Source organism: Colletotrichum jinshuiense, chromosome 8 (genome assembly GCF_051148585.1).
Source record: "Colletotrichum jinshuiense chromosome 8, complete sequence".
Classification (NCBI taxonomy): domain Eukaryota; kingdom Fungi; phylum Ascomycota; class Sordariomycetes; order Glomerellales; family Glomerellaceae; genus Colletotrichum; species Colletotrichum jinshuiense.
This window is the reverse complement of record NC_139315.1, coordinates 1335127-1362676: the sequence shown is the minus strand read 5'-3', so window position 1 is coordinate 1362676 and position 27550 is coordinate 1335127. Positions and strand designations below refer to the sequence as shown.

At 54.9% G+C, this 27550-nt stretch overlaps 4 protein-coding genes across 4 annotated transcripts; 2 read left to right on the top strand and 2 right to left on the bottom strand.

Annotated features, from left to right (window-relative positions):
• Nucleotides 1-1883: 1883 nt before the first annotated feature.
• Nucleotides 1884-5374, bottom strand: EsH8_VIII_000378 (ribosome 60S biogenesis N-terminal-domain-containing protein; the record flags this gene model as incomplete). Its single annotated transcript, XM_083269420.1, has 2 exons — nucleotides 1884-5152; nucleotides 5218-5374. The coding sequence occupies 2 exons, from the start codon at nucleotides 5372-5374 to the stop codon at nucleotides 1884-1886; spliced, it is 3426 nt and encodes a 1141-aa protein (XP_083129188.1).
• A 388-nt stretch (nucleotides 5375-5762) lies between these two features.
• Nucleotides 5763-6533, top strand: EsH8_VIII_000377 (U4/U6-U5 snRNP complex subunit DIB1; the record flags this gene model as incomplete). The annotated part of the gene is made up of 5 exons (XM_083269419.1): nucleotides 5763-5846; nucleotides 5923-6055; nucleotides 6176-6264; nucleotides 6344-6443; nucleotides 6508-6533. The coding sequence occupies 5 exons, from the start codon at nucleotides 5763-5765 to the stop codon at nucleotides 6531-6533; spliced, it is 432 nt and encodes a 143-aa protein (XP_083129187.1).
• A 451-nt stretch (nucleotides 6534-6984) lies between these two features.
• EsH8_VIII_000376 (cell morphogenesis N-terminal-domain-containing protein) lies at nucleotides 6985-15387 on the bottom strand (the record flags this gene model as incomplete). Its single annotated transcript, XM_083269418.1, has 3 exons — nucleotides 6985-13950; nucleotides 14013-14743; nucleotides 15384-15387. 3 exons carry the CDS (start codon nucleotides 15385-15387, stop codon nucleotides 6985-6987), a joined length of 7701 nt encoding a protein of 2566 aa, XP_083129186.1.
• Nucleotides 15388-20295: 4908 nt separating this feature from the next.
• EsH8_VIII_000375 (NADPH--hemoprotein reductase) lies at nucleotides 20296-22487 on the top strand (the record flags this gene model as incomplete). Its single annotated transcript, XM_083269417.1, has 3 exons — nucleotides 20296-22077; nucleotides 22133-22411; nucleotides 22470-22487. The coding sequence occupies 3 exons, from the start codon at nucleotides 20296-20298 to the stop codon at nucleotides 22485-22487; spliced, it is 2079 nt and encodes a 692-aa protein (XP_083129185.1).
• Between the last annotated feature and the right edge of the window lie 5063 nt (nucleotides 22488-27550).

Sequence of the window (27550 nt, the reverse complement as noted above, 5' to 3'; positions counted from 1 at the left end):
GCCTGTCCACACACCCCCAGTCAAGTGCGTGGCAGGCAATGGAAGGCAAGAGCGCCTGGGTAAGGCAGGTACGTACCTGCCCGCCTACCCTCACATCCTCACATCCTCACCTCCTCGCCTCCTCATCTCTTCCCTGCCACCGTGCGTGCCACCACACATCTCGAGGCAGGTGTGCAAGGGACCCCACCTGCCTTACCTCTGCCGTTCACCTTAGGTAACTCCATCCACCTTGCCCGGCACAACTCAGGTGATGGTCCTTCACCGACACGGCTTTACTTCTACGCTGCCGCCTTACATAATGAACGCAATGCCGCTCCTTGTCACCCGGGGGCAGAGAAGGTTCCAGTGAAAAACTTCAGTGGGGTTTTTTGGATGCTCCTCTGGGTTTGGGAGCCTGGACCAAGAGGCTGGCCAGATGCAACGCCGAGGTGGGCTGGGGGTCCAGCATCGTCATTGCGACCCACTGTTTCCTGTTTGGAGCTGAAGCCGCCAGCTGAATACTGCTCCATCCAGCCTAGCGTTGGATGTTTGAATCACAGTTAACATGGAATCTCCTTCTTCAGTCATGAAGCCATCCCCATTCTTCATGCGCCATCGTCAAGTAGCCAGCTTTACCTCACTTAATCGGCATGCACCCTCCTGATGCTCCTTGTTGAACTGTACGTTTAGACGTCATCTGGGTAGGCAAATCTTTGGGGTTGACTTGCAGCAGTGATCGACAGACAGTTGTCTATACTATGACCTTATCATCGTCATCTTAGAAAGGCAACTTTATGCTGTTGAAACATGGAGGGCCAACCTAGGAAAGAGAATAGTCTCGGATTGGTCCGGAGTCCGATATCTTTCTTCTGGGGAAACTGGCTGCCCGCCCCCCTTTCTACTTGATTGCAATTTCCCTCAGATCAACTCAGGGTGCTACTTAGAATAGTTTAAACTCGGTCAACAATATCCCTTACTTGCCGCACAGTCATTTTCTCATAATCGCGTGGGTCGCAAGCAAAACCACACTACCTCTCGTCCGCTTCCTTATTCTCAACATGTAGTATCTTTTATCGGGTGCTAGACAAGAAACGCAACAGAAAACAACCCCCGGCAACTAGGCTCATAAGTGTAGAGAGAACTACATGATAGACGAGAAAACCTCTCTCCCAGCGACGGCTGAGCTATATACACTGGTGGTGGTTAATGGGATGGATGAATTGGCCAATCAATCCCAAAGCAGCCCCAAACAACCATTTCTGAGCAGCTCAAGCGCTGCTCGATGCAAGGGGCTTAGAGCATGAGAACAACAACCAGTGACTGACTCATTTGAAGTCTGGCCGCTTAGTAGTTAATTATGCGTAAAACTGGTTCGTATCGCGCCTCAAATCTCTCCAGTATTGTGAGTTCATGTGCCATATCATTCAGAGGGGGGAGAGGGGATGCATTATAAACCACATGTAATTCCGACGAAGTTCCTCAACACCATTTTGATTATTTATCTCGCAACATAAATGTTATTGTTTCTAGCCAAGAACAAGAGGGAACTCGCCATCCCTAATGGGTGATTTTGGTGGGGTTTCGTCGGATGAATGTCGTCTGACTGGTTATTATAGCTTAGGCCGTCGACCTTAAAATCAAACCGTGGTTCGTGGTGAGTTGGTTTGTCTGTCTGCAAACCGACGACTAATAGTTAGGCGATACGCACATGTCTCTATTGTTGGAAACCTGATAATTGAACACCGTACTTGGGGATTTGAACTTTATCAGATGTCCCCATCCTTTCATCACTCTGTTTTCCGAGAAAGATAAAAATTCCGTGACCTTGAAATTGGATATATTCTTCCAAACTCCCTTTCCCTCCTTATTTTTAGTCTATACATTAACCCAGAGCGGTTCGCCTTTTAAGCTTGCAACGCCAGAGAAACCCCCTTGCGGCTCCACTCCCCAACCCGCTCCTGGTCGCAAGTCTCCCATACCCTCCTCCTCAGCGCGCGGTACAGCCGCCTCGTCTCCCGACCATCCGCATCCCGCTCGACAGCGGCCCCGGCAAAACGCGCCTCCTGCGCCTCCAGCCAGCTCATGATGCCAAATCTCGTCGCCAGCGTCGTGCTGCCGCCCTCGATGCACGTCGCCCTGTACAGGATCCTCAGGATCCTCGTCCGCAGATTCGCCCGCATGTACGGGTTTCCTGCCAGGGCAAAGATTTTCTCGAACCACTTCTTCTGGTGGAACACGGCCAAGTCCGCGGGCGTGCGCAGACCTTCTAGCAGGTATGCCAGGAGCCAGCTCACCTCCGTATAGTACCTGTCGTCATCCGAGGGCGCGCCGTGCAGGATGTCGTGCGCGAGCGGGACCTTGTCGTGCTGCCAGACGGGCCCGCGCGTAAGGAAGCTGTTGACCTTGGGGTAGAGGCAGTGCAGCGGGTTCTTGAGGACCTCAAGCGCGCTGATGGCGAACGAGACCAAAGACGAAGCGACGGGACCTTGGGGCACGAGGGCACGGGACGACTCGACTAGTTCCGAGAGTAGGAGCCATATTTGGTCCTTTTCTTCGTAGGATGATTCCTTAAACTTCGCGGCCATCTTCATGATGTTGGTGAGGGCCTCTTGGCGGATGCTGGCGTGTTCTGACCAGAGAAGACGAATGAGCGCAGCAGCATGGCCGTCATCGACGAGATCCTCAACGTTCTTTGAGTTCCATTTGAGTAGAGCAGAGTTGTCCTCGTCGGCGCCGTATGGCACGTCGAGGATGGCCTCCAGCGCCGGCCCATCGAGTTCTCCGCCGGTGGCAGTTGGTTTTTGTTTTTGTGATTTGGCGCCTGTTTCCTCAGTGGCGCCCGCGTCTTCCTCTGAGTAGTCTTCGAGAAGGGAAGCATCGGTTTCTGGGATGACCGCCGAGGCACGACCTGACAAGACTTCCGTCATCTTTTGGGCAAAAGCACTGATCGCAGCCTGAGTTTCCCCTTTCGTCGTCGCACAGCTCAAGAGCACCGTGAGGAACTTGGACAAGAGCTCCAGGTCCTTCTTGTTTGTCGTCTTATCGGCGACAAACGGCAGCTGCTCGACCATGGTGGCCAAGATCAGACTGGCAGACGCCTCGTCCTGGCCCTGGGCTACGCTATCGACGCTCTCCTGCATCAAGTCCACATACTTGAGAGGCGAGGCAGCGCATCTCCCAGCACAGTTGTCAATGTATTCCCATATAAGGTCCAGGTTGCGTGACTTGCTGTTCTTCTGCAACTCCCGCGCGGCGCGAAGGAGAGGTGCGAGACCGGTTTCTTGCAGGACAAGCTGGTGCTGCACCGCCACAGACTCCAGCACCTCTTTGAGCTTTGAGCGTCCTTGGGCATTCTCAACGTAGAACTTGAACAAAGCAACAAACGGTGACGCCGCAAGTCCCTCCGCCTTGGCGAACCATCTCATTCCGGGCGAGTACCCCGCAATGGCGATAAGGTTCTCCAGCTCCATCAGGGCCAGGGCTTGGTTCTGCGGCTCCGCGCTTCTGCTGTCGAGGCGGTTGAGCGAGTTGACCAGGAACGGCGATACATCAAAGTTGGCCCGTAGGGCAACCTGCGGGATGACTTCATAGTACAGCAGCAGAAGCCTGCTGGCCGCCTCCCGCTGGAGGACGTTCTCCTCCGACATGGCCTTGTAGCACTTGGTTACTTCCTTCATGTCCGGAATCTTTTGGCAGAACTCGTCAACCAGCTTCCGCGCCGCAGTTTCCCAGGTCGACTTGGACGACTCGGCCGCCTCTCGGTGCATCCTCAGCGCGACCTCCAACTTCTGGAGCGCGAGAACCAGGATACGAATCGCGAAGAAGGATACGAGGGTGGACTTGTGCGAGAGACACCGGACCAGGTCTCGCTGCTTCAGCGGGAGCGGCAAGATGTTGTCGAGGAGGATCGACGTCGGCGGCGGCACGCGACGGTAGCCCGTCGTAGGACCATAATGCGGTGGCAGCGGCAGATTTACCGTATTAAACAGAAACGCGGCGTATCCGATCCACGTCATGGACAACTTGGGCTCAAAGGTAAAGGACTTGTTGCTCAGGAAGTAGCTGGCGAGCAGCTCGGGTGCCGCCTGGAAAATGGCGACGATGAGCTCGCTGTGCTTCAAACTCGACCACGGGCGCAGCTTCTGGATGAACTCGGATAGCACAAAGTTCGCAACGGCAATCTCGTCTCTGTACTTATCCATCCACGCGACACGCTCCAGACCAAAGTCATCCAGGCTCTTGACATCCTGAGCCGCCTCGTCCTCAAGCTCCTTGGGGTAGAGTCCGGTTCCGGAGTACAGCACACCGGCCCCCGGTGTCGTGCAGGTGTAGACGAGGAATTCATGGACGGATTCCTTGACAGAGGGCGTATCGTCTCCCTCGACATCGTGTCTGTATGCGTACAGTCCCGCCAACCGGTCCAGAGTCTTGGTGTTGAACGCCCGGAACTTGACCTCGCGCGGCAGTTTCTCATCCAAAAGAACATGCTTCTTCAGGACGCCGAGCATCTCGAGGATCAAGAACGCAGGGTCATCCTTCAACAAGAATGTCAAGTGCGAAAACACCTCCTTGAGCATCAGCAGCTCCTTCTTCGCTTCCGCGGGCAGAAGCTTGAGGCAGCTCAGGAACAGCTTGATCGCATTCGTCCTCACTGATGGCTTCAACGGGTCCTCCACGCCGCCCTCGCCACCGCTGAGGTTCCGAATCTCCAAATTCCTCGCAAAACTGGCAAATGTGTGATCCCGCGCCCGGAAGACCCTTCTCGCCAGCGCCCCGCCGTCCAGCGTCACGACCTCGCGAACCAGCCGCAGTGTCGGCGAGATGATGTACCCGCTGCCTTTCGGAGCCGAGAGACTCTTCGCGATGAGTTTGAGCTGGCGCTCCAGTAGAAGCGTCCGAGCGATGTCGAGCGCATGGGGGAGTAGGTCCAGCGATTGCGAGGTGACTTGCAGCAGCAGGGCTAGGACCGCGGGCACCGCGGACATCATGGCCTCGTTGTTGAGCTGCGCGCTGAAGGACCAGGTCTCCATTATGTCGGCGAGATAAACAGCTTCGTCGCTCGTGTCGCGCGGCCGGGCCGCATCGAGGTACTCCTTGAGAATGGTGAATCGATCGGCATTGTCGCCATTGCCGGAATTGAAGCCATCGAGGAAGACTTTGAGGGATTGAATACCTAGAAGATACTTGCATCAGTCTTGAGCGCCAAAAATAAAATGCAAGTCATGCGTCTGCCATTACCGTGTCGCGCTCGCCTCTGGTCCTGCTCAAACGACAAAAGTTGCTGAAGCTGTCGCGAAGCGTTCACCTCTTCAAAAGTCGGAGCTTCATGCACGACTTTCTGTCTCTTCCGCAATGTATCTGCGCCCTCGGGCCCACGCGATGGACGTTTAGGCATTTTGGCGGGAGTGGGATTGAACAAATTGTAGAGACTGCGCAGAATTGGTGTCCAGTCCCTTCCGCTGCCTCGCTCTTTCCTCCCAGGACCGCCAGTGGGACCCTTCAAGAAATAAAAAGTTTTGCCGTTTTCTACCGCCTCGGGGCTTGCCTGCTTCCGGCTTAGCGCGGGGGTCGGAGGGGCACTTTGGGGTAGCAGGGGGACCCGCAATGACATTTCGCCGACTTGGAACCCAGGCAAGAACCCCAAATTCTAGAAACTCGTCGGCCAACCCTTTCGCGATCCATCATCCCAAAACACCATATCACACACTCCCGCGAACCTACGATCCAACCCGTCCAAATAACACGACTTCAACGAACCGCGACACGCGCAAGATACTCTAATCATGGGCTCCATCGTCATTCCCCACCTCAACAGCGGCTGGCACGTCGACCAAGCAATCCTCTCCGAGGAAGAGCGCCTCGTCGTGGTAAGTTCTCTCTCCACGCCGTCTCGTCTGGCCTCTACATATAACCGACACGCGCTAACAGTTACGAATGGTGTAGATCAGGTTCGGAAGAGACCACGACAGCGATTGTATGCGACAAGATGAGGTTCTCTACCGTATTTCCGACCGCGTCAAGAACTTCGCTTCCATCTACGTCTGCGACATCGACCAGGTACCCGACTTCAATCAAAGTACGCCACCCCTCCCCCCCCTTTTCTCTCCGATTGATGGCCAATTCTGGCACTACTTATAATCACATGAAAAACTTTGAGTAAGAAACACAATGGCTAACAGGGTTTCTCAACACATAGTGTACGAACTTTACGACCCTTGTACAATCATGTTCTTCTTTCGCAACAAACACATGATGGTCGACTTCGGAACGGGTAACAACAACAAAGTAAGACAGCAGCTGTTTTCTTCCCCCACCCCTTTACGAATTGATGTACGCTTTCGGTTGCTGACCAGTGTCTCTGTAGCTCAACTGGGTACTGGAGGACAAACAAGAACTTATAGACATCATCGAAACCGTCTACCGCGGCGCGAAGAAGGGCCGCGGTCTAGTCGTCAGCCCCAAGGGTAAGGGGTTCTTCTCTTGCGCCCTAACAATACGTTACAGTCCGCTAACTGTACCTTGCTGTAGATTACTCGACCAGGCACCGATACTAGACAACCCCCTTGGCGTGGTCAATCGTCAGCCTCGGCAGCCGTCCGTTCGACTTGGATTTTGTTAATTTTCTAGCGGCTGTTCAAGGAATCGCAGGGAAAAAGACGGCAACGATTTGGGGTTAGTCTCTCAATCAAGAACATCGCATTGGACCAGAGGATGCTAATCCGTGATCCCAAAAGTCGTGAATTCTTATTTCTTTCATTATTAGGTAAGGTATACCCCTATCAACCTCTATCCATCATTTGTCGTGATATGATGATACGTAAGTCGTTTACATGTCTCGCACTCTCAAACGTCCCACATGGTAGTCGTTGTCGTCTTTGTATGTGTATGAACCTTTGTCAACTCCCTCCCCCTACCCATCCCTTTCTACAACACTGGGCGGGTGGCGCACTTCATTACATGTAGCATCATAAGAACAGAATCTTAGTAGAGGGGGTTGCCTTTCCACTAAAGCATCTCGCCTTGCGCGGGCATCTTCAAAAAATTGGTTGGCACCTTTGGAACTTGCTGCGCAGCGGCTGCGCGCTCGGCTCGGAACAGCTCCTGTTGCCTGTCGTTCTCGCGTGACCTGCCTCCCGTCAAGCGGCGCATTCTGGATCTTGTGCTTTGTGCAAGCGGCTTGATCATGTTCTCTAGCGAAAAAGAGCCTTCGCCACCGTTTCCCGTGTTCGGTCGCTCGTCGTCCGCATCAGAGAAGACGTCTTCGGGGAACTCGTCGTCCGATGTGAACTCGCTAATGTACGGCTGGTACGACGCTGGGGCCGACGGCGACGTGATTGACCGATAGTGAAGGCCTGGCCGCGGGCCCATCGCGGCCGACGCGCTAAAAGCTCCAGGATTCATCGTGTTGGAGCTCGGATCCCTTACCGTAGCTGATGGCCTGTCAGTAAATCCATTCTGGAACGTAGCGTTGTTGGAAGCCTGATGCAGGATTGGCAGGATTTGCTCATCATACAACTGTGCACCAGACTCAAAGCTGTCCGGCGAAAACTCAGTGATGGTGTTCGATGAGCGGCCGTCGCTGGGTGGACTCGATCCAAGATCGTCAAAGAAGTCGTCGAGGCTGTCCAGCTTGGTAACGAGGTCGCCTAGGTGTCCGTCTCCGCGGCCTTCGTCCGACATCATCGTCTCGGTTCTGTCGGGCATTTGGAAGTAGCTGTACGGGAAGTCTTCGGTATGGAATTCGACGTCGGGCGTTGGCGTTGCTTCTGTGAGGATTCCTTCGGCGGTTTGGCACATGTAGAAAGCCGCGTGGATGTTGGCACGGGTAGAATCGGTCTTCTTTGCCGGGATTGGGATGGCCCAGCCTGAAGCTTCCGGGATACCGAACAGACTCTGGGTGCGCTCGTATTCTTTGCGAATCATCTTGGATGTGGATCGAGTCATGCTCATCCTCAGATGTTGCTTATCCATGGCGCTGCCTGACATTGTCATGATATTGTCCAAGACTTCCAACGCCTCCATGCAGAACTCGGTCTGCAAAAGACGCAAGAGAGGCGAAATGAGATCGGAGCCGTGCCCGGCCAGCTCAGGCTTGCGCATGTCAATTTCGGGTATGACAATGCTGAGGATGTTCATCGTCTTCAGCTTCACCCACGCTGTGGAATTCGTGAGGAAGCCCATGAGGAAGATGACCATCTTGAAATCCAGCTGAGGGAGAAAGTGATCCTTCAATGACGCGAAGAGACGGCTCTGGAACTCTCTGCCGTTGCCTTGGTATTTGAACCCAACATATTCCCCAAGGACTTCAGCGATGTTGCCATACCCCTGAGCCTCGCAAACAGCACAGAGTATGTCGGCAGATTGCAGTACTTGCTGACTCGGTTCATCCTGCTCCATTTCAAGCAGAAATCGCGGGAAATTAGCCAATATGGCGAAGAACAGCCGGCTGTCGTCCCCAGTGAGACCGTCACTCGGCAGCTGGACCAGTTTGTCGAGTGTGTTTAGAGTAGCCTCCATGCAGACGGACGATCTCAACCCCTTATAGAGTAGAGATTGAAGGCCCTCAAATTGGCCGTCCCATCTTGAAGGCTGGCCGTCCAACAGAAGTCTGCGGACATTCGGCGACCTGAAGTCGACCTTGGTTAGGAATTCGTTGAGCATTTCCACGGCCTCAAGGAACTCGCGCTCATTGATAGACTCTAAGCAGGCACACGTAGTCCAGAAGAGCTGAGGGAACGTGAGCAGTTTGTCGGCATCAAGCTTCAGGATGAGCGTCTTGAGTGTTGTGAGTATCTCCATGGCAAAGGTCTGGATCTCGGAATCCTCGTCGGCAATAGTGTTTGACAAACGAGCGAGCATGTCGCCTAGCATGAACTGATCCAAGGACGTAAGAATGCAACGGAAGATTTGGAACGAACGGCAGGCGAGATGCCGGACGGGACACGAGGTTGCCCACGTCAGAGACAGTCTGCCCCATTGGTCCTTAATGCCCGGATAAGTCATCTCGAACGTCTTTACGACTTCAGCCGTCAAGAACTCCATGCTTGGAGGAACCTTGTTGTCGACGTCATCGGCCTTGCCGTTGCTGTCCTCGTAGCCCCAGACGACTGAGCGATCATGGCGACGGACCAAGTCTATCAAGTCCTCGATGGAGGCCCTGGCTGTGGGCGATGTCTGGTCATCTAGTTGAGAAATAACAAGCTCATGAATAAGATGAACTAGCATTTCCCTCGCCTGCTCTTGGACAAGGGGCGTGTAGTGGTCCCAAAGCACAGTCACTACCTGAAGGAGGACTGGGACGTTCTCAGGAGTCATGTGCACGGGAGAGACCATGAGATCCACCAGGAGAATTAACGAGAGCTGTCCCAAGGAAAACCCGGCTTGCTTTGTGCCCACCGGGAGTGCTTCTCCCAGATCCGCGCAGTACGGCAACAGGCCAATGTCAGGCGGCGGCGGCATCGCATCCTTCTTTTCGTTCGGGACCATCGCTTTGGGAGTAATTTGCATGAGGAGGAACTCGACCACCTTCATACCGGGGGTGCTGGTGGTACTTGAGAGGAAAACAACAATCTGTTTGGCGTACTCGACAAAGTTTTGCTCGCGTCTCTCAAGACACAGAGAAATGATGAAGTCAAGGATCAGTCGGACGTTCCCTGGGTAGGGCCCGGTTGCGAGAGCCTGCCACAAGGCCTGTACCTCGTTGTGCAGTGCACCGCTCGACTTGATGGTGATCTCCAGTAGGTTGGCCAGGAGAACGTAAGACTGGGCGATGGGGCCACCGTTTGGGTCAACCTTCAGCTCTATAGACTGAATCCAGGGCAAGATGACGGCAACAACATTTCGTTGCGAAGCAGGCTGGAGATCCTTGAAGTACAAGGTGAACTCCGAGAAGATATGGAACGCCAGTTCAGTGTGCTGCTTGGAAAGTCGCTTAGAGATCTCAAACTGAGCCAGTTTGTATACGGCCTTTGTTTTGTCGGAAATGCTGATGTCGTAGTCTTGGATTTTGGACGTGCGCCCCGGTTGCTGCCTCTCTTCAAGCGCCCGCATCAAGCGAGCAGACTTGGACCGAATTTCGCTCTCATCGTTCCCCAGAGTGAAGAGGCAAAGCCCAAGCAATTTCCAAAAGGGACATGTGTAATCGAGGTGCTCCAGTAGCACTTTTGTCACGACAGCGAAATAACTCTCCTGAACTTTGGAAACATCGGACAGATAGCAACGAGCTATGCAGTGCTCTAGGAGGTATGGCAACTCCTGGTTGTGAATAATCAGGTTCTGCAGAGCACGCCGGCCGATCACGTTCATCCGGTCACTGCCCGAGTTGAAGATTGCCTCGATCCATGCAAGCATTCTGCGGATGTCGAATTGGAGTGTTGCGCCGCTTTCAGTGGTGATGCTCATCGGTCCACCGCAAAGGGCAGCCATGGCACTTAGTGCTGCAGTGCGGAGGTTTCGCTTCTCAATCTCCATAGCGGCCGTGACGGTTCCTCTTTCTCCCATGGATTGCTGGTCAATAAGGGATTGCCTCATTGTGTCCTCGCGAACTCGGATCTGAGTTTGATTTGGGGAGAAGCCACACCAGTCTTCCATTAGTGAGAATGCGGACTTTCTGGATTCAAATGTCATCCACCGAGAGGGGTCTTTGGTCCTGTTGATTCCCTCAAAGAGTTCCTCCGTCAAACCGCAGTAATGTCGCCTCAGCTTCTGGAATTCCCAATCCATCTGGACTTCTCCGTCCATCAGGAAGAGCTTGAGGTCCCTGGTGTAGGTCACGAGATTCGTCAAAACCCACTCATCGTTATAAACATCCTCTTCCTTGAGGAAATGACAAGTGAGCTTGTAAACGTGTGTGATCTCAGTCCTGAGCAGGTCCATCTTCCGGTTCCGCCTTGGACTGCTATTGGTGCGCTGGTGGATGCGAGCGCGTGCTTCGTCGTTGCAGCGTGAAACTTGGCCTGCCAGCTCTTCGAGCAGGGTGCGGTAGATGTGAATGTTGATAGAGCCCATGGCCAGAACCACGGCATCTCTGACTGATGCCGAAGAGACGGACAAAAGGGGTATCAGGTACTTGAAAAGCACTCTAGCTGAGACAATCTTGTCCGCCGAGGAAGGCTTGGATGTCTTTCGGCTATGCTGTGTGCCTTGGGGATTGGCAGGCAGAACGCTCCCTGGGTCGGCCAGTGTCGTACAGGCAAAAATGAGGTAAAGCTTCCATTGTTCCACGAGGATCTCTGGCTGTGTCGTTGGTGTCCTACCGGCGACACGGGCGCTCCCAGGATCTGATCCGTAATACAGTCCTCTGGAAGGCTCCGACAGAAGCACAATGGCCTTGTACATCTGCAAAATTCGGTTGCAAATCAAGTCTCGACCAATGGTGACTGTAAAGGGACACTTTTCGTACGCTATGCGGATGAGATTGGGGAAGAGCTTGAACCACAGCGTCGTGTCGTATGACACGTCGCTGCTACACAACTCTACGAGAGCGCCTCGGTTATTACTGTTTTGCATTCCTCTTTGAAGTCTGCTTCTCTCCGCAACAGACAGACCCTCGTCTTTGAAATTCATCACCTGCATTGAGTCATTCTCCAAGATATCAATGACTCTCAAAGTGTCCTTGTCCTGGTTCTGAAGTGCCTTGTCGAAGTCGGTGATGAGTCGAAGCACCGTGATGGCGAAGTAGCGGACTCTTCGGGACTGGGAACACAGGAAGAACAACCCATGCGCTTCTGCTTGGTCGACTTCGGCCCAGATGCCGGACAGATCTAGCTTGGCACCACGTTTGTCGCTCGCCTCAAGTTGGTCGAGGGAAGCGTCTCGGGTCTTCCGCCTAATCTCTTCGATCCAGATCTGTAGCAATTCCACGTACAGACGGAGAGTGCTTTCAATGTGACCCGGGCCGAGCATCCCACCATCAGACATGGTCGAGTAGCGATCATCAAAGTTGAAGATGAAACGAGCGAAGCCCATAGTGACCTGCTGCGCATGGGCTTGTCGAGCGATTGCTTTGAGGGATTGCGCCGAGGAAAAGGCAATATTATACTGCACATGAGCGGTCCCCGTGCAGAGAAGGTTGATTAATGAGTTAAAGGGTATATCGACAGAGAGGCAACGGGGTAACGCTTGAACTGCAACATGCAAAAGCTCGTAAAACGCCTGTTTGTGATCCGCTGGAGACTGGTGGTCGTCCCGCCTTGAGAAGTTGAATGTGTCTGCGATCGGGGTTTTCGGGCCTGGGCTGCTGAATTTCTCATCCAACACGGCCTGGCCTCCGAAGGTGTTGTCGCAGATTATGGTAATCTTGCCAAGAATCTCACAGAACTTGTGATAATATTCTCTCACAATGTCACTGAGAGCAGCTGTTCGAACCGGACGGGAAAGCTGCTCGCCCTCTCCAGATGCAGCTGTATAAGAAGTGGCGGATGCAGCGGGATGAGGCGAGGCCATCACGGGGGACGTGGGGACGCGCTCCAGTGCGGGTGGTGGCGGGAAGGCTGTTGGGAAAGGGGGCCGGCCTTCGTCTCCCTTCTCAAGGTCTGACATGATGGCAAGGAAGGCTCTGATGCCAATGACCATTCGATCCGGGTCCAGCTGTTCCACCTTAAGGTCTTTGTTGGAGACGAATAATTCAGCGTTGATTAGAGGGAAGATGACGTGCTTGAAGCAGTACTCGGGCTGCTTGTACCCGGTGATTCTGATGATTTGAATGATCGGTTCGGTAACGACCGAGTCAGATGCAATGAGGCTGCGCTTGGTTGGGGGTAGGACCAATTTCATCACCTCGTCGAGTTTTCTTGTAGTATTGGGCAAAGAGTCATTTGTTCGGTAGAGATATGTCCACAACAACCTCGCAATCACCTGAAGGCACAGTGGTCGTGTGAAGCGGTCCTTGAGCTTCGGTTGTAGAGGTAAAATCAGCTGGAGCCATTGCGATGCGAAGGTCTCTGGGGGGGACACGCAGAGCAATGTCGCCGTCAGGGGGAAGGCGAAATTCCAATGTCGGGGTTTGATGAACATTTGCGCAAGCCGGGGCCCAATTGCGCCGAGAACTTCAATCCACTTCGGATGCGCCAAGTCCTGGTTCGTTGCCTTGGAGGCAATGGAGAGCAGAAGCACTTCAAGGACCTGACAGAAGGCGGTTTTGACACGTTGGCCATGAGATCGATGGAAGAGACGTCCCACGGCCACCATGAAGTCACAGGCGTGTTCCCAAGCCTCTGGGGGTATCATATTGACCTTAAGATGCTTCATTCCACCGAGAACCAGCTCAATCTTGCCCTCGGCATCGCGCCCTGCCGGCGAGGTTGGGCTTTTGGCGACTAGTTCCTGAAGAGACCTTTCGAGGTCGCCGAGAAACCTGTCCGTGACCCCCTTAAAATTGATCTCGCTCATGACTCCGAGAAGTTGCGCAAAGAGGTTCCAATTCGCGAGTTTGAGGGGGCTGACCATGAGCTGCTCGGTGTCAGCGATCTTCAGCTGACCAAAGATTATGCCTTCGAGCTTCTCTTCCATCTCCAACGTGAGGAAGGGCAGGCTTGTCTGGCTGATAACTTCCAACAGAACACGGCATAGAATGTAAATCGAGACAGTAGAACGGCGTTCTGCGTGAGCAACAAACTCTTGCTTGGCGGCAAGTGATGTCTGCGGGCTCGTCAGACCGTTCTCCATAGGTCCTCCGACAGCCAAGGGCTGCAAAGGCTCAGTATTCCTGCGTTGTAGTGGGCCAGGCGCAGCACCCCTCGACTGCTGCAACTGACTTCGGGCCTCGTTTGCTGCATCGCTCTTACTTTTCCTCCACAACATCATGGAGTCTATCAGGGGTTTAGGCCGTGGACGGGCGATGTGACCCAAGGCAGTGATGATCTGATCAAAGGAGGGATCTACCCCCGGGCCACAAATATGTTCAACCTGTGGCTCAGGTTCGAACGGTACTGTAATACAGTCATTGAGTTTTTCTTCGGCTTGGGCAATGAACTGGGGGCAGCATTGGTCAGCAGCTGGCGTACTAGAGATGGAGGGAGGCGCAAAGGACTTACGGATGTGAAGAGTACATGCAGGGCATACTCGCCAACAGTCTTCTGCTCATCCCTGTGGTGCTTCGAGGAATGGGAGTGGTGGTGTGCATGATCGCGCCTTGACTTGCTATGCATACGCTCCACCTTCCTCTGGACGACGGACGAAGTCGTGAAGTCGGTCGCGGAAGATGTCCTCTCGGGCACAAGAGGCCCAGAGTTCGCGGTCGTGCCAGACAAGGCGGTGCCTGGGCGCGGCCCCGGAGGCGCGTCCGGGTCCAAACGGCCAACGGCATGCATGTCGGACCGGTCTGAGTTGAGGCTCGCGCCGGCAGCAGCAATCATCTGCGGGCTGAGAGGACTCGAAGAAGAGCTGGCGTGGCTTCCATTTCTAGAGTGCTGTATGCCGTGAACTATAGAGGTCTGGCGGTGGTGGCCGTAGGACGCGCTCTTGGGGTCGACGACTCGTTCGATGACGCCGCCGAGACCGTTTCGGGACTGAGCGTGGCTGTGGGTTCGGGGAGAGGTGAGGTTGGAACCGGAGAGGGGAGGAAGCGTGTGAGAGAGCTTTTCGAGGGAGGATTCGCGCGAATGGGTAACGGAGCGTGGTAACGGAGGATAAGGTTCGAGGGCAGCGGGCCTCAGGGTTCGGTCCCAGTCGGCGTCCTCGTCCTCTTCGTCGAGGGTGGTAACGGATCGCGGCGAGAACTTTAACGGGTCCTGCACGAGATCGGGCAGCGTCGTCTGGGACGGAGCTAGACGAGACGACGTCTTATGGTTAGTGACAGGCTTTCCCCTCTCTTGTGAAACAGCAGGCTGCGCGTAGGGACGGGGACGGGGACGGGGACAGAGTGGAGGTTTGGATGCGTTGGACGTTTTGAAGGCGCACAGATGTGTGGACTGGTACACCCCAGCGCCAGACCAGACCAGACCAGACCAGGAGAAGGGGAAGCAAAGATGAAGAAGGGGGAACGGGCGAGAAGGGCGCGACGCTAAGCCCAGGAGGCTGAGAGGAGCACGGCACAGCGACGGCAGTAGGAGCTACGCAGCGAGTTGTCTCTGGGGTAGAGCGAAGCGGCGCGAGGCTGGGTATGGACCCGGTGTCTGTGTGTATCTATGTGTAGCGTGTGGGTGGGTGCGAAAAAGGCAAGGTGGTGGTGTAGTCGAGGATGGCGAGCTAGAGGCGATGCAAGGCCACACTATGGCAGGCCAGGGAGACGAGATGAGACGAGATGATACGAAGAGACGAGGGAAGCGCGGGTGAGTATCCGGTCCATTATGCTGTACGTAAGGCGCGCATGGCTAGGCATGGCAAGGCGAGGCGAGGCGAGGTGTACCGGGCAGGCCAGACAGGTAGGGAATAAGGTAGGCCATGCAAAATAGAGTTGAACTCACCCATTGTCGCGTCAGATCGAGTCCCATGATCCGGGACTTACGACATTCGAGATTTCGTGCACCGTCACTGGTGGCCGCGAGAAGGATTGGGAGAAGGATCAGTTGGGACTGGGAGTTTTTCGCCGTGGTGGTTGTGTTGGCGGTGGTGGTAATGGTGGTAATGGTGGTGGTGGTGGGTGTAACGATTGAAAAGAAGGCCAGCAGCAATCAATCAATCAAATCAATTAATCAATAAAGCAACCCAAATCCTAAATTCGATCAAGCAAGCAATCAATCGAATCGGAGCAAGCACCACCTCGGCCAGCAGAGCAAGCGCCAGCTTTCTGGGGGTTGGGCGGTTGAGACAAATGTGGTAATGCACCACCGGTGCCGAACCAGTAGAGCAGAGAGAAAAGGGCACATTGGCCGTTGGAATATTGGGACCAGGGGGGAAGCAACAGGCAAGGCAAGCAAGGTATCGCTTGGGTGTCTTTGCCGGTTGCATTTACGCATAAGCTCAGGTATCCGAACTCCGGAGGTACCGTCCGGATACCTGGGTCAACATTTCTTTTCCTTCGACAAATCCAACCCAATCCAAGCCGATCCATCAATGCCTTATTCATACCTCGCAACGCCAAAGACCAAGACCAGGCCGGTCCCACTCTGGTCCATGACATGCCCGACCTCCCCTCACCTCCTATTCTGTGCCATTACAGAGTACCATCCATGTACGCGATGCCCAAGGCACAACTGTGGATGGCATCACACATTGGCACCGAGACCCCCCCATCGGCATCTCGGCCTACTTGCCCGCCGTCCCGCAGCAAAGCTTCACGCCGCTGGTTCCTGGGCTATCTCTTTGGTTGGTTTGCCCACCACACTCGGGTCCTCGTAATAGTATTCCTCAAGGCTCAAAAGGCCACCGAGACGCACCCGTCAAAGGGCGGCGCAACAACGAGCAGTGTTTGGAGATGTGGCTACTCCAGCTCCCCTGGCCTCGCTCAAATCACGGGTGTCCATCACATTTTTCTGGAAGGCATTAGCCATGCGGCAGGGGATGCTATGCAAGGGCCGCCACCAATCAACACCCTCCACAGCTAGTGGGATGAGGGGCAGTCAAGGGACGCATTGGTCCCTGAACGTACCCTAAGAGAGCCAAGAAGGGGGGGAGGACAACAAGAACAACAGATGACCCCCCTTTAGAACCTTGCTGGGAATGGCCCGGGGGACGGGGACGGGAAACATTGGCCGAGCTGAGAGGCTAGCTGGCGGGTATGGTCCCATCCATCCAATCCAGCTAACCCGTCGATCGCTTCTGCGCATCAGCTCGGTAAGTTGAGGATGAAGTCAGAGGCCCAGTCGCGATACCTGAAGTGGTATGGCTTTTGAGCCTCAAGCCTCGGCCCCGGGATCAGAAAAGGGGTAACAATGATTCCAGTGAGAGCTGGCACAGTTTGTCGCTGGGCAGACCCAACATGTGCTCCATATCCTCTCTCATCAGGTCACGTACGCAGGCCAGGCGATGCGCCGTCACCCATTGGATGCGCTGCCTCCGCCAGCCAAAGACAACTGAAGAAGGAATCCTGTCTCGTTGATGTCGGCCGATCCGAACGTACAGGGCGTTTACAGCTTCGTCTCTGCCCAAGAAGGGATAAGCTTAGAAGGAACGAGGCTGGCAAGGCGGGAGGAAGTCTCAGCTCCGAGCCGATGGACTGGACAGCACATGCAGCCTGATGACTATCACATTTCGGAGGATTGTTCGCTGCGGATGTGGGCTGAAAATATCCCGAGTAATCTCAATCCTGGTTTTGCTTCAAATGAGCCACGGAGCGTTTCTCGATCATCAGCGGTCTAGACTCAACAATGCCGCAGGGGCATGGAACATGTGCCTCTGCTAGCCGCCGGAAGCGCTTCCTAATGCTGTTCCTAGGCCTTTCAAATATTCGTGAAGCGACATCATCGAATCGTTGCCAACCCCATCCACGACGACTTGACAACGCCTGCGCCGGTGAATGGAGGTGCACTCGCGTAAGAGACCGACCTGTCGGTCGGAGAAGAAGAAACCAAAACATTCGATGGCCGTGGCGATGCAAGTGAAGACAAATAAATCGCCTGTGCCAAATCCTGCTGTAGGACGTCTAGACGAAAAGAAACGAAGAACGGTTGGCGAGACGAACCCCATGTCTTTAAACCACAACGATTGGCACTACTTTCTTTTAACGAAATGAACACAGCGCGCCCGCCACTCCCATATGCCCATGTTTGGTTATTTTCTATGGCTGGTCTCTTTCTCTATTTCCCTCTTGGCACTCCTTACGGCGTTTCGCTGCCGAGATCCCATTTCGCTTCCATTGTCATCATGAAAAGGGTCGGGATATGTAAATTATATAGGATCGGAGTGGGAACCCGCCGGCGGTGGTGGTGGATTGCCCTGGACTGGTGAAAGTCCGAGACCGAGCATGAGGATGTACGGTGAACCCCTGCCGAACCGCCCGGAGGAGCCCAGCCTGCCCGAAGTCTCAGGTCCGACTTTTAGGGCTCCAGCAGACCCCCTCGATGAACCTTCGGCTGCTAATCCCGCATGACAACGGCAGTGGCGGGGTGGCCCAGCAAACTAGCTGGATGGAGGCAGAAGCTGGCGATCTCCCTCAAGTTGCGCCGGCCGGCCGGCATCAAGGGGACATCGGGCTTTGAGACTGGCCCGGTGTGCCGCTGACCCCGTTGGCTCCACTGAGCGGACACTGAGAGCCAGGCTCGGCCGAGAACAAGGCCCTGTTGGGTCCCGTACAGCGTAGTTACATGCTATGCAGTGTTCGTATTCGGGTAGATATCCTTTACCACCCTGAGATTTAGGCGTTACTTCTCCCAAACTTGACTCTAAGCGCACGTGAAGCGATTGAAGAGACGGCCGTTTGAGACCCGTCGAAGCACAGGGTGGCATAGCCCACGCCGAGTCGGGTGCTGCGCCTTGCAGTTGTCCTAGGCTCAAAGGCCACTCCAGGTTGGCTGGGGCAAGTCTTCGAATCCTTGCGTCGACGGCAAACATGGCCGTCATGGACAAATATTGCCGTCATGGACGGTGTGGTGGCCTGGAATTGGATGGGATGGAACGGCGCCAGTTCCATGCGACGACGGAAACCGAGGGAGCGGGCTGCCGCGGAATCCCGTCAGAGGCGAGGAAGAGCACACGACTGACACAGGTGCCAAGCAGTGTATAACGTCTCCGTCCATACTCGTCTGTAAAATGGCCTATCATAGCTGGCCAGCATGGCAGCATGAGGTAGGCTGGGCTCGTTATCGGTCTCGCGGGGATCCCTTGCAGTCGTTTGCCAGACCGAGCAAACGAGGTATCTATACTACACTACATACTTCAGACTCCACGCCAGGCTGTGACTCGCCATCCCCGTCCCCATCTGGGCGTGCATCTGCTGCTGTGCTGTCATCAGCAATTCAATGAACTGTCCGAGTCAGACGCACTGTCCCTTTCGTTTGCGCCGACGGACAAATATGACCCTCCCCCACTGACACCCCATCAGCCCACCCATGGGGGAACGGTACTGCCCGTGTCCGATGTTCCGCACTGCTTGCCCATGGCGCCAGATGAGAAGAGTAGATGGTGAGTAACCACTGCCGCACGACGCAGGAAAACGTGTCGTAGGCTTTCTGGCCTTGGAACCCAGGTGTTGGAGTATCTCGGCACCAACCCCTCGGGACCCGCTCCTAGAAGCCCCAGAGTCCGTTTTCTCCCCTCTGAATGGTCAAGCGGCAGCCTGACTAAGCTTTGGACTGGGAACGGACCGGCGGGGGTGTGGATCTAATGATTCGCCTTGGGAGGAGGGGGGAAGACGGGGACACGGTAGCGGCAACTGCTACAGGCAGCGGAGCGGCAGAAGCCCACTCCACCGCTGCGCAAGGAAATTAAGCAACGACTTTCCGCTGCTAGAAAGTGCCTCGCATTCGACTCGGAACGGTCCTGTCAGACCCTGGAACCAACGTTAGAGAGGCAAAGCGGCCATGCCTGCCTGAGGTGCGGAATAATTACATAGTAAGGCATATTCACACAGGCGGCAAGAGGTGCATTCGTCGAATCAGCCCAGTTTCCAGGTCCCAGTTCCCAGTTCCAAGCCATCGAGTGCGGCCGGTCCCTTATCGCACTTCCGATCTGCAGTTCCGTCCGGCCTCTTCTGCAGCGCACAAACAAAGCCCTTTTTTTTTTAATACCCTTTGTCCCTCTTCTCTCCCATTCCTCTCTTTTCTACTTCGCCGTTGCCTCGTTCCTTTTTCTTAAACAAGAGACTCACTCGCGGTGTGTTCGTGTTCCCTTTGCAGCGCTGCACCGCAACGCAACACATCCCACAGTTGGGCCACTCTCCCCACCAGAGTCTCTGCCCACCGCACACTGACACTGGTAAGTACCGCCTACCGGACCCGCGCACCCTCCCCTTCCCGGCGCCTCTAGGAGGGTTCAAGGCGGTTGCGCTGCAGCTGGCTGGACAGAGAGAGGCAGGCACAGGCGCTGGTGCTTGTGCTGGTGCCGGCGCTGACGCTGCCGCCGTGTCCGAAACTCGGCACCTCTCTGCCCACCACCCGCCATTGTAAAATCACCCCCGCTGATCTCATGTGAACACGATTGCAGTATCCCGGACGAGGCTTGAATTTCCCCAACTTCCTCCAACACCCGCCACTTGCCGCGGCTGCTAGATCGCCCCCCAAACGCCTACACACGGCTGCCAACTCGGCAATTGCAAACTGGCAATCCCGCCTCGTGCGCTAGAATTTCACTTTTCTTCGCGCGGAGCAACTTCGCTCTTCACATCCTCGCGCCCGCTTCGGTCTACGACGAGCCTCTCCCGTACGGCACAACACCTCGGAACTGTCGGTACCTCCGAGTCGTAACCCTTCCGAGCAGCCAAGTTGAGTCCGACGGCCCAACATGGCGGAACTCGACACTTTGGACATTGTTGTCCTGGCCGTTATCCTTCTGGGAACGGCCGCCTACTTCACAAAGGGCAAATACTGGGGAGTTGTCAAGGACCCGTACGCCAACGCCTTCGCCAACGCCAATGGGGCGAAGGCGGGCAAGACAAGAAACATCCTGGAGAAGATGGAAGAGTCTGGAAAGAACTGCATCGTCTTCTATGGCTCGCAAACCGGTACCGCTGAGGACTACGCCTCGAGACTGGCAAAGGAGGGCAAGAGCCGTTTCGGCCTCGAGACCATGGTCGCCGACTTGGAGGATTACGACTTTGACAACCTCGACGCCATCCCCAGCGATAAGGTCGTCATGTTTGTGCTTGCCACCTACGGCGAGGGAGAACCCACGGACAACGCCGTCGACTTTTACGAGTTCATTACCGGCGAGGACATCTCCTTCTCCGAGGGTAACGACCCGGCCTTGAGCAATCTCCACTTTGTCGCTTTCGGTCTCGGTAACAACACGTATGAGCACTACAACTCCATGGTCCGCAACGTCACAAAGGCCCTCGAGAACCTCGGCGCCCACAAGATTGGCGAGGCTGGCGAGGGTGACGATGGCGCTGGCACCATGGAGGAGGACTTTTTGGCCTGGAAGGACCCCATGTGGGCCGCCCTGGCAGAGAAGATGGGTTTGGAGGAGCGCGAGGCTGTCTACGAGCCCACCTTCAGCATTCTCGAGCGCGAAGGTCTGGAGGCTTCGTCTCCCGAGGTCTACCTTGGAGAGCCGAACAAGATGCATCTCGAGGGCACCGCCAAGGGTCCCTTCAACGCCCACAACCCGTACATCGCCCCCATTGCCGAATCCAAGGAACTCTTCAGCGTCAAGGACAGAAACTGCCTGCACATGGAGGTCGACATCAGCGGCTCCAACTTGTCCTACCAGACCGGTGACCACATCGCTATCTGGCCCACGAACCCCGGTGAAGAGGTCGATCGCTTCTTGGACCTTGTCGGACTCAAGGAGAAGAGACACTCGGTTATCAGCGTCAAGGCTCTTGAGCCCACTGCCAAGGTTCCTTTCCCTACGCCCACCACCTACGATGCCATTGTCCGCTACCACCTCGAAATTTGTGCCCCCGTCTCCCGTCAGTTCGTCTCTACACTCGCCGCCTTCGCCCCCAACGAAGACATCAAGGCAGAGATGGTCAAGCTCGGTGGTGACAAGGACTTGTTCCACGAGAAGACTGGCGCCCACTTCTACAACATCGTTCGGTTCTTGGACTCTGTCAGCGGCGGTCAAAAGTGGACCAACATCCCCTTTTCCGCTTGGATTGAGGGTGTGACGAAGCTGCAGCCCCGCTACTACTCCATCTCCTCCTCATCTTTGGTCCAGCCCAAGAAGATCTCCATCACCGCTGTTGTCGAGACCCAGACGATCCCCGGCCGTAGTGACCCATTCCGTGGCGTCGCTACCAACTACCTTTTGGCCCTCAAGCAGAAGCAAAACGGCGACTCGGACCCAACTCCCTTCGGACAGACTTACGAAATCACCGGCCCCAGAAACAAGTACGACGGCATTCACGTCCCCGTCCACGTCCGCCACTCCAACTTCAAGTTACCTTCTGATCCCTCCAAGCCCGTCATTATGATCGGTCCCGGTACCGGTGTCGCTCCTTTCCGCGCATTCGTCCAAGAGAGAGCCAAGCTGGCCCGCGAAGGTGCCGAGGTTGGTCAGACGATTCTGTTTTTCGGATGCCGAAAGCGGAGCGAAGACTTCCTGTACAAGGATGAGTGGGAGGTAAGTCACGAGACTCGCATACCACTGATGCAGGACCGGAAGCTGACTTCAATAGCAATATCAAAAGGACCTAGGCGACAAGTTCGAGCTCGTCACTGCCTTCTCCCGCGAGGGTCCTAAGAAGGTCTACGTCCAGCACTGCCTCAAGGAGCGTTCCGAGGAGATCAACAAGCTGCTCGAGAAGAAGGCCTACTTTTACGTGTGCGGCGACGCCGCCAACATGGCTCGTGAGGTCAACACCGTTCTGTCGCAGATTTTGTCCGAGCAGCGCGGCATCTCGGAGGCCAAGGCAGAGGAAATTGTCAAGAACATGAGAGCAGCAAACCAGTACCAGGTACGTTAACTTACCCTACACATCTACACAAACGCAACCCCGCTAACAAATATTTCAGGAGGATGTCTGGTCATAGACCCGATTCCATCCGTATGGCGACGACCATGTAAGGAGGAGAATCGATGTAGGTGCGGGTGTATGAATACATCCCCCTTTGGAATATGTGTGCATGTGTGGGATGTGTGTGTGTTTGTGTGTAGAGATGTGCGCACGTCTTCTATATCAGCATAAGGCGGCGTATATTATGCATGTTGGAACGGGATGAACAGAGTAATACCTCGGGAAACCTGGCCCACCACCTCCTCGCAAGCAATCGCACCTTTTTTTTTTTTAACGTTGGGCGGGCATGGTGAGGAGCGACAAGGGCTAATATGGTTCAATCTGGCATATATATAACCTTTTTGTTTTATTTTCATGCTGTCATCACTCACATGACCTTACTCCTCCCTTCCCCCTTCTTTTTTTTTTGCGGAGTTTGCACTGAAACGATTCGTTCAGAATATAGACGGTCCATCATATCTTCCAAGCCATCATTTCCACATGTCCCGTGACCCTGCCTTTGCCTTTCGCGGGCCAACCTTCCTTGCCTGGCCTGGTGCGATGAAGATGGGGGGGGGGGGGGGGGCTGGCGCGCATCTGCAAGCGTTGGTGAGACGAATAGTCCCTTGCGACAACTCGCTGCGGGATTCGTGATTCGCCCTCGGTGGGTTATTACCCTCACATGTCCTCCCCTCCTCCCTTGAACCGGCTGCAAAACGCAGTGGCCAACATTCGAAGGGGGTAGCGCAGGGACCACTTTGTGCGGTGTGTGCCCGCCAAATAATTAGACATTTGGATCAGGAAAAGGTGTGTTGGGTGGGCAACCCTCCTGCAGCGATGATATCAGTACGTGATTTGCCGTCACCTACCGGCGAGACAGCAGAGGGAGAGGAAGAGAGAGCGGTTGTTTTTGTGTGTGTAAGAGAGAGAGAGAGAGAGAGCAAGAAAGAAAAAGAGAGAGAAAGAGAGAGTGTGTGTATGTGATGTCTCGTCGAGGACAACGACCCACCAGCGAGAGCGGGACGGGACGCGATCCGAATCCTCCCCGCAAACTTTCGTCCAAAGGCAAGATGTGGATTTTTGCCAGCGAGTCGGCTCGGTGACCGGGGTCAAAGTTCGGCACTTGGGAAAGAAAAACACACACGTATGGGATCTATGTGGCCTCCTTGGCTCGCTCCTGGGTCATCGTGAGGCTAGCAAAGGTGGGTAGGCTTCAGGCCATCATTGATTGCAGCTGGCCCCTCCCCCACGCGGCAATAGCCCGACGGTATCCAAGCAACTAAACGTCCCTCGATCCGACGACCAGTTGGTTCGCAGGCGGCGGCACGCGGACATATTCTGTCTGGGACAAAACAAGGAGACATATGCAGAGACATTCGGGAAATAAAGAAGAATCATCTGAAGCGTCTATGGAACGCCCTGCCCACACTGTTCAAACCGGGTTTCGCAACTGGTTGTTGTGCGATCCCTTGCCCCCCCCCCAAGACCCGGTTTCCTTGGCGCCTTGTAACTAGGTACTGTGCGACCAGCCTCAGCATCTCCTCAATATCCTCAAAGGCCAGTGAAAGCTGGCCGTGTGTGTGTGTGTGTGTGCGGTGGGGATTCGAGGGAAGGTTCAAGACATGACAAGTCGGCATGACTGTGAGACGGCCGAAACAGGGCGCGGAAATGGGAGGCCGAACGAGTGCTGTCCGTCCGGACCTTTCGGCCAGCTGGCTTTGGTGACTGGGCCAGCGCGCTTCCCGATCACCGTCCATGTCTGAGCCCAATCTGCCGTCCTTTGCCAAAAGGGTTTTGTCTCACCGAGTCCTCTGTTGCCCGTCAGGTTTTCCTGGACGGGTGTGGCACAGGGAGCATGGTTGTAGTTCTGCACAGTTTTGGATCAGCAGATTGAACGATGTTAGTGCGATCTGCAATGACACCCGTACGACATGCTGCAGGCTTGCATTTCACAAGCCGATGTTTGCCTGTGGCCCTGGTCAACTGCTGCCAGATCCGATCTCCGCTCCAGCCAGCCCGCAAGCTCTGCGCCTGGCAGCCGGGAGTCTCCTTACCGCCTCTTTGAGTCCGCGTTCCGTAGATCCAAGGAGACATGTCATCTCCTCACCTGTCTCTGTGCAGGAAGGTGGCTGGCTGCCCGACCAACAACTCGGCTCCAGACACCGCTCCAAGCGACAGGCCAGTCCGGCCTCGATCTCACACTGTCCGCCGAGGTTCGAGGGGGCCTGGTTTCTCGCTGTAAACCCGAATGCTCGGACCAGCAACCCCGGGTAGAACTGATGGGAGAAACAGGGGAGACAACGACGTCGGGAAATGTGGAGGCCGCGAGCTTGCTGCTACCGGGATTTCAGCCTCAACTCTTTTGCAACCTCACAGAAAGCATCGATAGACCGCCACGGGCGTCAATCACCAAAGAAAAAAAACACCCTTTGCAAAAGAAACCAGGCAGGGCCCCTTGTGAATCCCGGAGTCGAGTTCGTCTCATCATGTGCGTGAAAAAGCAGCACGGCCTGCTCCCTCCCACCACCCCACGACATTGCTTTTTCCTCGTCGGCACTAGCAGGGAAGGAGCATGTTAGTCGTCGGATTCCAGCCAAACACAAAGCGCCTGCCCGGCTGGAGATCACATCTCGTGGTTTCGTTGCAGTGGGATTTCGGCTCCATGACCGGCTCTGAGAGCCTGTGGCTCGACCGGGCTGGAAGGTCGTTTGAGAGGACGCCAGCGACCGCCGAAGACAAACGGCCACCCCGACCAGCTCCTGGCTCGGCAGCGCTGCTGCGGAAATGCAGAAAGAAACACCACCGAAACTATTCGCAAAAACGACATGAACGCAGGAAGCAAACCCACAAAAGGCTCACCTTGCAGGCCATCCTGTGCCATGTGCCTCGAAATGGGTCTCAGGTACCCGCCCCCGCCACATTGGGTTGCTTTACTCTTCCTCCACGCCAGCGCTCCAGATCACGCCAGCCCCAGACCATCGTGAGATGCAGGCCGCATGCTTTCTAACCCAAAGACGGCTAGATCCTGTTTCGTCGTCAAGTGAAAGATTTCTCAACAAAAAAAAGGAAAATGAGCGGCCGGCCACTGTGGACGAACCGCCGTACTTCCTTCTCCAAACTGCAGATAGCCTCTACCTGGCACCCGGCACCGTGTTTGGCGGGTTTGGCTGCCTCGCCCCAGAAGCGAATTTGCGTCCTTGACGCCGAAGTTGAAAGAACTGCCACAAAAATCAACTGGCCAGACAACTCCCTGAACATGCGTCCGGCAAGGTGGTGGGCATTGGGGGTGCTTACCAAAGCGAGTGCTGTGTACATTGCGGTTGCCGGCAGCCACTGGTTCGAAGTGAACACTTGTGTCGATTGAGGGGATCAACCCAAGGCCATTGGGCCTCACACCCGGCGGCCCCTTCGCAGGAGAGACACCAGGCAGCCCGACTTTCCTGAATCTCGGCGGGCAACCTCTTCTTCTCGACGCTAACCCTGTCTCAGAAGGGTCAGTGAGAAGAAAAGAAATGGGTTGTGTGGATCAGCACTTTATGACAACCACGCTTGGCTGCAGGGCAAAAGGGTGCATACTGCAGAGCAACTGGAAGAGCAGCCTCCATAAAGACGGGAAGAGGTCCCTCTCGGCCACCAGGGCATTCCCCTATTCGCCCGGAAGATGACATCCAGATAGACTTTCTCTTGCTCGACTGATCGTCCGTGGTTAAATGGTTACTGGTATTCTTAGGACAAACGAATTGTGCATGGCGGTTGCATTTTAATATTGGATTTACCTTGTCGATTTGGGTACTTACAGTCTCGTCATTGGGGCATTTGTTGAAGAAACGGATCGACGCAGGCCTCCGCTGCGCATCACTCGCAGGCACACAGAAGACGGAAGCAACCTTTCGGCGTTGGCTTTAGTCCATCTACAGAAGAGACAGGGTCGAGTTGGAACATACAAGGTTTGAGCAGTGCTGTTTTCCTGGTTACCCGGAGAAGACTAACACGCCTCGCAGACTTCTGAACATTAACGGCATCGATAGAAACAGCGTGCCGAGCATCTCCAGAACCATCGATCGAGGAAGGATACGACTGCCGAGCGCAGATAACAGCTGAAGAATCGCGGCTTCACCGAGTTCCAGTCGTCAAGGAGCATTCACCACCCCCTCTCACTCATCGTAGTAGCAATCCCCACCGGGAATTCCCAGGTCTTTCGGTGTCAACACACTTGGCAGCCGCCATTCCATTACTTTCCCCATATCGATTGGTGAGGCGAGCACGACCAGGATATACCCTCCGGTGTTGCTCGTTGTCGACGCAAGTGAAAAGAGGTAGCATCATCTACCCGCCATCATTGCTGTTTATCCGAATCAAAGTGTTTCTGGAGAAAGAGCCGTGACACCCGACCCCTTCTGTTTGGTCTGCTAGTAGACCTTGCTGGTGCGGAAACACATCGGCGGCCCAGAACGATTGGACTCTCGAGGCAAGACAGAGTCTGCAGAAAGGCAGGAAGCCAGCACCTTGGTTCAAGGTACCTAATCAGGTATCTCCTACCCTCTGCCCCGATTTTAATGATGGAAGGGAAGGATGTGCTGCGAGGAAGTTGCTAACATTGGGAAGCAGCAAAGAACATCAAGGCACTGGTACTGGCATTCTGTTCCCCGCAAGGCCTTCCCAGCAACATCTGGCTCCCAGCGTGCGTATTCGTCTTTTGCGCCAACATCGCCACTGGCCATATTCTTCCGGACGATATCTCTTTCCCCCGTACGACATACTCCTCCTGGCAGCTTCCCGAATTTATAAATTCGGACTGAAAGGGAAAGCAAGTATCTTTAGGTAATCTTCTGCATTTGCTCCCCCTTTATCTTCTTCACAGCTTGTCGTGTCTCCTCCTCCTTCGTGTCTCCTCTCCTCTCGACCACAGCATCACCACCACACCTCTTCAGCCCACCACACAGTCTCTTTGACTTCAGTTGCTCCCGATAGCTTGTTCCATCTTTTTACTGATCACTCGCTTCTTCACAGAGCCCTTGGTAACAACATTTGCCATTGTTCACGTCGATCAAGCCCGCCTTGGTTCCAAATTCCTGTTCATCTCCGGACAAGAAAGGTAAG